At 41.5% G+C, this 13557-nt stretch overlaps 1 protein-coding gene across 1 annotated transcript in view; it reads left to right on the top strand.

Moving 5' to 3' along the window:
• LOC129843054 (dnaJ homolog subfamily B member 6-like) overlaps positions 1–10250 on the top strand; it is a 41925-nt gene extending 31675 nt beyond the window's left edge. Inside the window, exons 10-11 of the mRNA XM_055911803.1 lie at positions 7551–7625; positions 9865–10250. Of these exons, the coding sequence (XP_055767778.1) occupies positions 7551–7579 (29 nt within the window). The 3' untranslated portion in view covers positions 7580–7625; positions 9865–10250. The remainder of the gene's footprint in view (positions 1–7550; positions 7626–9864) is intronic.
• The last annotated feature ends 3307 nt before the right edge of the window (positions 10251–13557 follow it).

A 13557-nucleotide genomic window follows, 5' to 3' on the forward strand; every position in this document is an offset into this window, starting at 1 on the left:
ACGTTGTTAGCTAATCCAAGTTTATCATTTTAAAAGGCTAATTGATCATTAGAAAACCCCTTTTGCAATTTTGTTAGCACAGCTGAAAACTGTTGTGTTGATTAAAGAAGCAATACACCTGGCCTTCTTTAGACTAGTTGAGTATCTGGAGCATCAGCATTTGTGGGTTTGATTACAGGCTCAAAATGGCTAGAAACAAAGAACTTTCTCCTGAAACTCGTCAGTCTATTCTTGTTCTGAGAAATGAAGGCTATTCCATACGAGAAATTGCCAATAAACTGAAGATCTCGTACAACGCTGTGTACTACTCCCTTCACAGAACAGAGCAAACTGGCTCTAACCAGAATAGAAAGAGGAGTGGGAGGCCCCGGTGCACAACTGAGCAAGAGGACAAGTACATTAGAGTGTCTAGTTTGAGAAACAGACGCCTAACAAGTCCTTAACTGTCAGCTTCATTAAATAGTACCCGCAAAACACCAGTCTCAACATCAACAGTGAAGAGGCGACTCCCAGATGCTGGCCTTCTGCAAAATGTTTTTCTAATGATCAATTAGCCTTTTAAAATTAGCAACTTTGATTAGCTAACACAACGTGCCATTAAAGCACAGGAGTGATGGTTGCTGATAATGGACCTCTGTACGCCTATGTAAATATTCCATAAAAAAATCTGCCGTTTCCAGAAACGTTTCCAGCTACAATATTCATTTACAACATTAACAATGTCTACACTGTATTTCTGATCAATTTGATGTTATTTTAGTGGACAAAAAGTGTGCTTTCTTTCAACAACAAGGACATTTCTAAGTGACCCCAAACTTTTGAACGGTAGTGTACATATCTCAACCAGAAGCTGACGGATTACGAACTGAGCTAAAGGTTACACTAATCTGGACGCTTATTGGAAATCCCGCTATGCCCTCAGATGAAGCATCAATCAGGCAAAGCATCAATACTAAGATTGAATCCTACTACATTGGCTCTACACTGGCTCGGACACTCATCGGATGTGGCAGGGCTTGCAAACTATTATGGACTACAAAGAGAAACCCAGCCGTGAGCTGCTCAGTGACGCGAGCCTACCAGATGGGCTAAATGCCTTTTAATGCTTCGAGGCAACACCAGCTGTTCCGCTCTGTAGCCGATGTGAGCAAGACCTTTTAAATACAGTGGCAAGAAAAAGTATGTGAACCCTTTGGATTTACCTGGATTTCTGCATAAATTGGTCATCAAATTTGATCTGATCTTCATCTAAGTTACAACAATAGACAAACATATTGTGCTTAACCTGTCTAGGATGAGTGTGCCGCTAGCGGCACTCCCCCCCCACCCCCACTGAAAAACCAGTGCCGCGAAATTCAATTTTTTTTTTTTTTTTTAATATTTAACTTTCACACATTAAAGTCCAATACAGCTAATGAAAGACACAGATCTTGTGAATCCAGTCAACATGTCCGATTTTTAAAATGTTTTACAGGGAAGACACAATATGTAAAGATGTACATCTATTACCTAAAAACACATTAGCATAATCCACCATCTTTTATTTGTCCACCAACACCAGTAGCCATCACCAATTCGGCTAAACTAAGATATTTATAGCCCCTAACCAAGAAAAAAACTCATTAGATGACAGTCTGATAACATATTTATGGTATGGGATAGGTTTTGTTAGAAAAAAGTGCATATTTCAGGTAGATGGCATAGGTTACAATTGCACCCACCGTCACAAATGGAATAGAAAAACTACTTAGAGCAACGTGTTTACCTACTTACTAATCATCAAACATTTCGTAAAAATACACAGCATACACGAATCGAAAGACACAGATCCTGTGAATACAGACAATATTTCAGATTTTCTAAGTGTCTTACAGCGAAAACACAATAAATCGTTATATTAGCATAGCACATAGCACATAGCAGCCCAGCATTGATTCTAGCCAAAGTGAGCGATAAAAGTCAACATCGCCAAAATATATTAATTTTTTCACTAACCTTCTCAGAATTCTTCAGATGACACTCCTGTAACATCATATTACACAATCCATATAGAGTTTGATCGAAAATGTTTATATTTAGCCACCAAAATCATGGTTAGACAATGTGAAATGTAGCTCAGCTGGTCAGAAAATGTCCTTGCGCCACTTAGACAGTGATCTACTCTTATACATAAATACTCATAAACGTGACTAAAAAATATAGGGTGGACAGGGATTGATAGACAATTTAATTCTTAATACAATTGCGGAATTACATTTTTTAATTTATCCTTACTTTTCAATACAGTTTGCGCCAAGCGAAGCTACGTCAAAAAACATGGCGTCCTAAGCCACTAAAATGTTTCGACAGAAACACGATTTATCATAATAAAAATGTCCTACTTTGAGCTGTTCTTCCATCAGTATCTTGGGCAAAGGATCCTTTCTTGGGAGTAATCGTCTTTTGGTGGAAAGCTGTCCTCTTGCCATGTGGAAATGCCAACTGCGTTCGGGATGAACTGAAAGCGTGCCCAGCTATTCACAGCGTTAAAGAAATAAATGTCCCAAAATCGCACTAAACGGATATAAATTGCTATAAAACGCTTTGAATTAACTACCTTATGATGTTTTTAACTCCTATAACGAGTAAAAAGATGACCGGAGAAATATAACAGGCTAAACTAACGCTTGGAACAGGAGCGGGTCGGTGTCCTCCACGCGCGTTACGCACCAAGAAAAGACTTGCTAGCTACAGGGTTTTTTAATTTATAGTGCCTGTGAACGCGCAATCGACCCCATTGAAATCGTCATCACGTAAAGGCATCCAGGGGAAGACGTAAGCAGTGTCCGTATAGTCATAGCAATAACAGTGCCCTTTTAACTGACTCCAGAACAGTGGCCAAAATTTCTGAAATCTGACTCCATGTCAGGGAAATTGCTGTAGAATGGGCTCTGTTCCACTTAGAGACAAAATTTCAACTCCTATAGAAACTATAGACTGTTTTCTATCCAATAATAATAATAATATGCATATTGTACGATCAAGGATTTTGTGGGAAGCCGTTTAAAAAATTACACGATTAGCATAAATAGTCTCAACAGCGCCCCCATCCTCAACAGGTTTAAACTAATAACACACACATGATTGTATTTTTCTTGTCTATATTGAATACATCATTTAAACATTCAGGTTGGAAAAAGTATGTGAACCCCTAGGCTAATGACTTCTCCAAAAGCTAATTGGAGTCAGGAGTCAGCTAACCTGGAGTCCAATCAATGAGACGAGATTGGAGATGTTGGTTAGAGCTGCCTTGCCCTATAAAAAAACACTCACAAAAGTTGAGTTTGAAATTCACAAGATGCATTGCCTGATGTGAACCATGCCTCCAACAAAAGAGATCTCAGATGATCTAAGTTTTAGAATTGTTGACTTGCAGAAAGCTGGAAAGGGTTACAAAAGTATCTCTAAAAGCCTTGATGTTCATCAGTCTACGGTAAAACAAATGGTCTATAAATGGAGAAAGTTCAGCACTGTTGCTACTCTCCCTAGGAGTGGCCGCCCTGCAAATATGACTGCAAGAGCACAGCGCATAATGCTCAATGAGGTTAAGAAGAATCCTAGAGTGTCAGCTAAAGACTTACAGAAATCTCTGGAACATGCTAATATCTCTGTTGACGAGTCTACGGTACGTAAAACACTAAACAAGAATGGTGTTCATGGAAGGACACCACAGAAGAAGCCACTGTTGTCCAAAAGAAACATTGCTTCACGTTTGCAAAAGTACACCTGGATGTTCCACAACGCTACTGGCGAAAATATTCTGTGGACAGATGAAACTACAGTTGAGTTGTTTGGAAGGAACATATAACACTATGTGTAGAGAAAAAAAGGCACAGCACAGCACACCAACATCAAAACCTCATCATCCCAGCAGTGAAGAGAACATCATGGTTTGGGGCTGCTTTGCTGCCTCAGGGCCTGGACAGCTTGCTATCATCGACGGAAAAAAGTGAATCAAGACATTTTTGCATAGGCTATCTGTCCGCCAATTGAAGCTCAATAGATGTTGGGTGATGCAACAGGACAACGAACCAAAAACACAGAAGTAAATCAACAACAGAATGGCTTCAACAGAAGAAAATACGCCTTCCCTCTCGCAGGGCACTTTGTTGTTTTTTGTCGAAGCGTCTGTAATACAAATCATGACAAAAACAAAGTGATTAACCAGTCAGAACTAGCCAATGGCAATGCAGATTGGGCAGATCATGGCTAGAGCTTCCTTTGTAGTCCTCACTGTACTGTAGCCCCTTTCACATGCGTCAAGCATTGGAGCCGGTATAATAGAATGGCACCTTGTTCTGATCCCTTTTGCCGGTTTGATGGCTCTGCGGAGGTCATAGATCGACTTCCTTTATGCGTTTGTGTCGTCAGCCGTAGCCTCGGGGTTGGCTACGATAGCCTTGTGAGCGGTAGCTCTGTCCTTTAGCTTAGCGCTCACCTCAGTCTTAATCCAGGGTTTATGATTTGTGAAGCAGCAAACCTTCACTGTGGGGGCGATGTCGGTCGATCTATTTCCTGATAAAGCCGTTGATGGAGGTGGTTTGCTCGTCGATGCTATAAGTGGAATCCCGGCGCATATTCCAGTCAGCGCAGTCCTGCAGCCTCTGCTTCAGCCGACCGTTTCCCTAAGGAGCGCATCACGGGTACTTCCTGTTTGAGCTTTTGTTTGTAAACCGGAAGGAGGAGTATAGAGTCATAATCTGACTTGCCAAAGGTGGGGGGAGGGCCTTGTACAGTGCCTTGCAAAAGTATTCACCCCCTTGGCGTTTTTCCTATTTTGTTGCATTACAACCTGTAATTGAAATACCCATTTGTATATATTAAATATCCATCTGTAAATAGCCCACCCAATCTACCTTCCTCATCCACATATTGTTTTTATTTACTTTGCTGCTCTTTTGCACACCAGTATCACTACTTACACACCATCATCTGCTTTATCATCATCTGCTCATCTATCACTCCAGTGTTAATCTGCTATATTGTAATTACTTTGCTACTATGGCCTATTTATTGCCTTACCTCCTCACGCCATTTGCACACACTGTATATAGACTTTATTGACTGTACGCTTGTATATTCCATGTGTAACTCTGTGTTGTTGTTTCTGTCGCACTGCTTTGCTTTATCTTAGCCAGGTCACAGTTGTAAATGAGAACTTGTTCTCAACTAGCTTACCTGGTTAAATAAAGGTGAAAAAAAATTCTGTTTGGAGTTGTTGGAAGGATTTCAATACTTAATTATCAAAAAGAACATCTTGAGAATACCAGCATCATTCCAACTTTGAAAGCCCATATACAGACAGGATAGTACAAAGTCAGGATTATTCACAATTGGTGACAGAGAAGAATGGTAATTCTTTATTCCAAAATGCTTCCGTACTCGATTCCAAGATTTCAGGGTGTTTTTAATTATAAGATCCTCCTTTAAACCCTTAATTGCATTTACATTACAAATAAATGGTAGGTAGGTCAAAGAACGAGACTTATTTGGAACCAATTGCCTGCAGATCTAAGAAGAAGGAGGAGTTATCATCATTCTTTATCCAATCAACAATAGATCTCATTTGTGAGGCCCAATGGTAATATATGAAATTATGCTAATTCTCCTCTTTGTACATGCAACTGTCGATTTTTTTTAGTTTAAATGCTTATTCTTCCACACAAACATACAAAATAAAACCATGTAGCATTCTAAAAAAACGTCCTAAAAAACAGGGATGGAGTTGGGCAACATTTGCAGTGGATAGAGCATTCTGGGAAGTACATTCCTTTAAATAATGCTAATTATTCCAAGCATTGAAGGTATTTCTTAATAGTTTTAAACACATGATTGATATTAATTTTCAATAGCTCATAAAAATAAAAATACATGTAAAACAAATCCCAGGTATTTGAACGTGACAGCTGGAACAGAACCAGCTAAATCATCAGAGTTTCTTATTTTCCAAGAGGGTTTGTTTCCCAAAAATTAATCTTATAACCAGAAAAGTAACTGAAGGGATTAAATATCTAAATGAGCCTTGAGACAGAGGATAAACTCTGCTAGTTTCATAACCAAAGCAAATAAGAGGGGAGATTGAGGACACCCTTGTTTTGTGCCTCTACCTATGAGGAAGGGATGCAATACTGTGCCGTTTATAGGAACACCTGCTTGAGGGGCTGAGTAAATAAGTCTGACCCAGTCAGCGAATGCCTCTCCAAAAGACAATTGTTGCAGTCTTTCGGGATCTAATGTCACCACTAGAGCATCTTGATCTTTAACAATACTGCAGTACCTCTAACAATCTCCTGACAAAGTAGGACTGCCTATTTTGTACAAATCAGTTGGGTCTGGAACCACAATAGTGGGTATGATAAGATTTAGCCTCAAAGATGATAACGAATCAGTGTCATCATTATCAATCACCTGAATAAACATCTGCAGCAGGACTCGGATAGTACAGAATTTTTACATTGCCAATTGAACCTCTGGGGGATTTGGATTGGAAATAAGGAAGCTGGAATGAAACTGGGGCGGGATTGGAGATATGGGCAGACCCAATAGTACATTTCTGAACTAAATCAGTGGTGATCCGGGGGAACATACCTTTTTTTGCACACTATTGGTTAGTAAGTAATGCATTTCACTGTAAGGTGAACGGCACACGTGACAAAGAAACTTTGATTTGATTTGAACCAGAAATAAGTCAATCCTGCAGTTTGATTTATGCAGATTAGAATAACATGTGTAATCTCTATTGGCAGGATTTGAAAAGTCTCCACACATCCGTTAGACCAATCTCATCTAACATTTGGTGTATAGCTTTTGACCTAGAGCCTATCTATAATGTAGTAGGCTTTGGTTGCTTGTCAAGATTCACACCAATCACAACCAGTATCAGCTATACTCCAAAACCAGATTTGTTAATCTGGTGAAAAAGAGACGAAGAATGAAGAGAGCCATGTAGGGAAATCTAGCAGCCTCATAATAATCAACTTTTAAATGATTTTATTTATTTAACCTTTATTTAACGTAGGCAAGTCAGTTTTAAGAACAAAGTCTTATTTACAATGACGGACTACACCCGGACGAACCCGGACGACGCTGGGCCAATTATGCGCCGCCCTATGGGACTCCCAATCACGATCGGTTGTGATACAGCCTGGATAGAATACCTTTTTAAGAGGCAAAGTGTCTAGGATCAGGTCCCCCGTGTTATTAATTAGAACGTTAAGGGGCCAAACACTGATCCTAGATCAGCACTTTTACTCTGAGACACTTTGTGAATACAGGCTCTGATTAAGTTCTAAGATTCCCCTAGATGTATTTATTATTTTGTTCTGGTCTTTTGGTTTTGGCTAGATGGGGTACAGCTACGGACAGAAGTGACTTTAGCTCAATTTCTAAAGTTATCCCCGAAGCGACTGGACCATGCAACTTTTGGTCAGTCGTTGTACTCCATCTAGGTAAAAACCTGGCATTCCCCCCCCCTGTGTCACTCTTCTTACTTGCTGTGCTTCCTGTTTCAGACTCACACTTCCAGGCCTTCACGGGCTGATCTGATTGGCCGTTTGCACGTCTGACCCCTGACCTCTGAGCCTGAGGTAAAGCCCAAACAAAACAGTCTCCTCCTCCATCATCAGCTCCTCCCACCTTCACTGTTGCGTCATCCAACCCTTCATCCCATCTTGCCCCCGACCTCCCCACCCCCTAGAACACCACTAAACTCTGGGTCCCACCAGCAGCCCATCTGTTTACTCTCCAAACCACAACCTACCCTGTGTTTTGCCCTCCGATACTCCCCGTAGTAGAAGACCTCTGGTTATCACAGGAGAACATAGAGGATAAGGAAGTGAACGTACAACTGATTTTTTTGTTGCTGTGTTTACAGTAGGATGTATGGAAGTTAATATAACCTTTTCAATAGTCAGAATGGGTGAACCTTGGAGAGGGAGGCAGGATGAACAGATTGGGGGGGATGTAGGGGGAGGTTTGATTACAGGATAGCTAGTAGCTAGTTAACACAAGATGAACAGGATAGCTACTAGCTAGTTAACCCAGGATGATCAGGATAGCTAGTAGCTAGTTAACCCAGGATGAACAGGATAGCTACTAGCTAGTTAATCCAAGATGAACAGGATAGCTAGTAGCTAGTTAATCCAAGATGAACAGGATAGCTAGTAGCTAGTTAATCCAAGATGAACAGGATAGCTAGTAAATAGTTAACCCAAGATGAACAGGATAGCTAGTAAATAGTTAACCCAAGATGAACAGGATAGCTAGTAGCTAGTTAACCCAGGATGATCAGGATAGCTAGTAGCTAGTTAACTGAGGATGATCAGGATAGCTAGTAGCTAGTTAACCGAGGATGATCAGGATAGCTAGTAGCTAGTTAACCCAGGATGAACAGCATAGCTAGTAACTAGTTAACCCAGGATGAACAGGATAGCTAGTAGCTAGTTAACACAAGATGAACAGGATAGCTAGTAGCTAGTTAATCCAAGATGAACAGGATAGCTAGTAGCTAGTTAACACAAGATGAACAGGATAGCTAGTAGCTAGTTAATCCAAGATGAACAGGATAGCTAGTAGCTGGTTAACCCAGGATGAACAGCATAGCTAGTAACTAGTTAACCCAGGATGAACAGGATAGCTAGTAGCTAGTTAACACAAGATGAACAGGATAGCTAGTAGCTAGTTAATCCAAGATGAACAGGATAGCTAGTAGCTGGTTAACCCAGGATGATCAGGATAGCTAGTAGCTGGTTAACACAGGATGATCAGGATAGCTAGTAGCTGGTTAACACAAGATGAACAGGATAGCTAGTAGCTAGTTAACACAAGATGAACAGGATAGCTAGTAGCTAGTTAATCCAAGATGAACAGGATAGCTAGTAGCTAGTTAACCCAAGATGAACAGGATAGCTACTAACTAGTTAACCCAGGATGAACAGGATAGCTAGTAGCTAGTTAACACAAGATGAACAGGATAGCTAGTAGCTAGTTAACCCAGGATGAACAGGATAGCTAGTAGCTAGTTAATCCAAGATGAACAGGATAGCTAGTAGCTAGTTAACCCAGGATGAACAGCATAGCTACTAGCTAGTTAATCCAGGATGATCAGGATAGCTAGTAGCTAGTTAACCCAGGATGAACAGGATAGCTAGTAGCTAGTTAACACAAGATGAACAGGATAGCTAGTAGCTAGTTAACCCAGGATGAACAGCATAGCTAGTAACTAGTTAACCCATGATGAACAGCATAGCTAGTAACTAGTTAACCCAGGATGAACAGCATAGCTAGTAACTAGTTAACCCATGATGAACAGCATAGCTAGTAACTAGTTAACCCAGGATGAACAGCATAGCTAGTAACTAGTTAACCCATGATGAACAGCATAGCTAGTAACTAGTTAACCCAGGATGAACAGGATAGCTAGTAGCTGGTTAACCCAGGATGATCAGGATAGCTAGTAGCTGGTTAACCCAGGATGAACAGGATAGCTAGTAGCTAGTTAACCCAGGATGAACAGGATAGCTAGTAGCTAGTTAACACAAGATGAACAGGATAGCTAGTAGCTAGTTAACCCAGGATGAACAGGATAGCTAGTAGCTAGTTAACACAGGATGATCAGGATAGCTAGTAGCTAGTTAACACAAGATGAACAGGATAGCTAGTAGCTAGTTAACCCAGGATGAACAGGATAGCTAGTAGCTAGTTAATCCAGGATGAACAGATTGGGATAGATACGTATAGATGTAGACTAGAGAGAGGTGTGCTGTAACTCCCAGCAGCCTTTGCTGTGGCTCTAATGTTGCGTCCATATCCGTTTGCTCCCAACAGGTCAAAGGTCAAATCTCCCAAAGGTGCGCCTTGTCTCTCAGCCCGCCCCCCTTCGGCTTACTGTTGTCTCTCAGCCCCCCCCCCCCACCCCACCTCGGCGTACTGTACCAGCTGATCAACACTTTTCAAAGTTTTATTTGAAAAAGAAAAGTAAACCGACAAAATCAAATGTATGTACTATGTATGTGTGAGTGTGTGTGTGTATATAGCTAAATTAAATGAAAGACTCTTTGTAAAGTATTTTGAACCATAAGTAACTCATCCACATTAAATAATTAGTATTTGAACGTGTCTTACAAGAAAAGTGTCCTGGAAAGCATTTGTAACCACGACTACATGTTTCAATGCCATGGAAATGTATGATAATAAAGTAATCTATATATGAATTGAAAGCTGATCAATTTGCCACACACCTTGAATGTTAGCCTGGTTGTACCAGACTGAAACTTTACACTGAGCACCTGCTTCACATCAACCCCCAAAAAAACTAAACCATGAAGATATTATATATGAATTGAAAGCTGATCAATTTGCCACACACCTTGAATGTTAGCCTGGTTGTACCAGACTGAAACTTTACACTGAGCACCTGCTTCACATCAACCCCCAAAAAAACTAAACCATGAAGATATTATATATGAATTGAAAGCTGATCAATTTGCCACACACCTTGAATGTTAGCCTGGTTGTACCAGACTGAAACTTTACACTGAGCACCTGCTTCACATCAACCCCCAAAAAAACTAAACCATGAAGATATTATATATGAATTGAAAGCTGATCAATTTGCCACACACCTTGAATGTTAGCCTGGTTGTACCAGACTGAAACTTTACACTGAGCACCTGCTTCACATCAACCCCCAAAAAACTAAACCATGAAGATATTATATATGAATTGAAAGCTGATCAATTTGCCACACACCTTGAATGTTAGCCTGGTTGTACCAGACTGAAACTTTACACTGAGCACCTGCTTCACATCAACCCCCCAAAAAACTAAACCATGAAGATATTATATATGAAAATACATGATTATTTCTCCACTTCCAGCTACATCTGGTCTCCCATACAGGGAATAACCAGGGCCGACCCTGCTTAGATTCAGAGGTCAACCAGCAGTGGGATGCAGGGTGGTATGTTGCTGGAGTGAATGTGACAAAACTTGCAACTGGAGAAAAGACAGCGTAAGCAAAGACCAGGGTAATATTACCCAAGGCCAGTGTAACTACCCAAGGCCAGGGTAACAATACCCAAGGTCAGGGTAACATTACCCAAGGCCAGGGTAACATAGCCAAAGAACAGGGTACATTACCCAAGGCCAGGGTAACATAGCCAAAGAACAGGGTAACATTACCCAAGGCCAGGGTAACATTACCCAAGGCCAGGGTCACATTACCCAAGGCCAGGGTCACATTACCCAAGGCCAGGGTCACATTACCCAAGGCCAGCGTAACATAGCCAAAGACCAGGGTAACATTACCCAAGGCCAGGATAACATTACCCAAGGCCAGGGTAACATTACCCAAGGCCAGGGTCACATTACCCAAGGCCAGGGTCACATTACCCAAGGCCAGGGTCACATAACCAAAGACCAGGGTAACATTAACCAAGGCCAGGGTAACATTACCCAAGGTCAGGGTAACATAGCCAAAGGCCAGGGTAACATTACCAAAGACCAGGGTAACATTACCAAAGGCCAGGGTAACATTACCAAAGACCAGGGTAACATTACCCAAGGCCAGGGTAACATTACCAAAGGTCAGGGTAACATTACCCAAGACCAGGGTAACATTACCCAAGGCCAGGGTAACATTACCCAAGGCCAGAGTAACATTACCAAAGGTCAGGGTAACATTACCCAAGGCCAGGGTAACATTACCAAAGACCAGGGTAACATTACCCAAGGCCAGGGTAACATTACCAAAGGCCAGGGTAACATTACCCAGGGCCAGGGTAACATTACCAAAGACCAGGGTAACATTACCCAAGGCCAGGGTAACATTAACCAAGACCAGGGTAACATTACCAAAGGTCAGGGTAACGTTTCCCAAGGCCAGAGTAACATTACCCAAGGCCAGGGTAACATTACCAAAGAACAGGGTAACATTACCCAAGGTAAAAGTATACAAAATTAGCCAATCAGCGTTGAGCTAAACTGAGCAAGCTCAACTGTGAATGGTCCTAGTGCGCACCACAACAAGTGTCAAGGTGAAGCCATCTTGGATTTGGCGTCACTCCTATCAAATCCCATGGAGAGCAATACGTCATCGACAGAAACAACTTGAATTGTTGCATCTCATTAGGTTGATGTCCTTCAGTGGCTAACTAGCCAGCTAGCTAAAATTGTCCCTTTCCTAAATTAGCCGTGGTTTGAGATACGGAGTTGGACTTGTTATTTTACTTCCTTCTCCGTACTGGCCAATAATTATAACGGTGACTCTGATCCAACCATTAATTCATACATTGTTGTGCCCCTGGCCTGAGAGGATGTTAGTTCAATATGTAGAAGGCTAATGTTAACTAGCTAATGTTGCCCACGAATGGAAGTTAGGCTAGCGAGCAAGAATTTTATCCAGGTAGCCTAGGGCAACAAAAACTAAAAGCGTGTACTGTATGACAGAGTCATAGACCGTTTCATCAACATGAAAGAGAGGAGGATGACATTGGTGTTTCTCTACAAGTACGGTGAGTCAACATGTTTTCTACTCGCACAAACACGCACAGACACACACAGAAATCAGAGCCATGGACAGCCACATCCTATTTAGCTTTACGTTGATTGGACAATATTAGTTTTTGGTATCTTTTTAAATTGTCACTGTATTAGACTAAAGCAGCGGTAATTTGACGATGTTGAAGTTGAAATGGTGCTGGATGTCACGGATTCCCCCGGAACTGCTGCTCATTCCGTGCACCAGTTCCGGAGGTCAACATCACCGGCCTTCTAGGTGTCACTGAACCGTTTCCTTACGTACACCTGGTTCCTCATTCCCCCCCCGGATTAGTAATTGTATAATTGTGGCCTTTCTTCAACCTTGTCTTGGTCAGTTATTGTTCCCGTATCCGTTGGTCTTGTTGAGTACCTGTGCTTTGTTGTTTCGCCGTTGTGCCGCGTGTATTGTGTACACGTTATTACGGGTCTCGTCCCGTGTACTTAATAGAGGTTTAACCTCTCGCATTTTTGTTTGGGTTACATCCCTGTAGTTTTTGTGTTCATATTTGTTTTGGGCTTTGTTCCCGGTGCCTTTCATGGCTTGTTGTTTTTTTGGGTGGAGAATTAAACTCCCTATTGTATATTCCTCCGCCTGTCTCCAATCATTTATACAAAGTGACACTGGAATAGTGGAGGCAGCTCCTGTTTCCTTTGCGACTTGCGATAACTCTCTGTGCTTCTACATTAATAGTTGTTTAGTGGTCCGAACTTGCTTGACCAAGCTGAAGAACTGTCTGTTACTGTACATTACCTTGACCATGCTGTAGAACTGTCTGTTACTGTACATTACCTTGACCACGCTGTAGAACTGTCTGGTACTGAACATTACCTTGACCGTGCTGTAGAACTGTCTGGTACTGTACATTACCTTGACCGTGCTGTAGAACTGTCTGGTACTGTACATTACCTTGACCATGCTGTAGAACTGTCTGGTACTGAACATTACCTTGACCATGCTGTAGAACTGTCTGGTACTGT

This window comes from Salvelinus fontinalis, unplaced genomic scaffold (assembly GCF_029448725.1).
Source record: "Salvelinus fontinalis isolate EN_2023a unplaced genomic scaffold, ASM2944872v1 scaffold_0096, whole genome shotgun sequence".
In the NCBI taxonomy this organism is placed as follows: Eukaryota; Metazoa; Chordata; class Actinopteri; order Salmoniformes; family Salmonidae; genus Salvelinus; species Salvelinus fontinalis.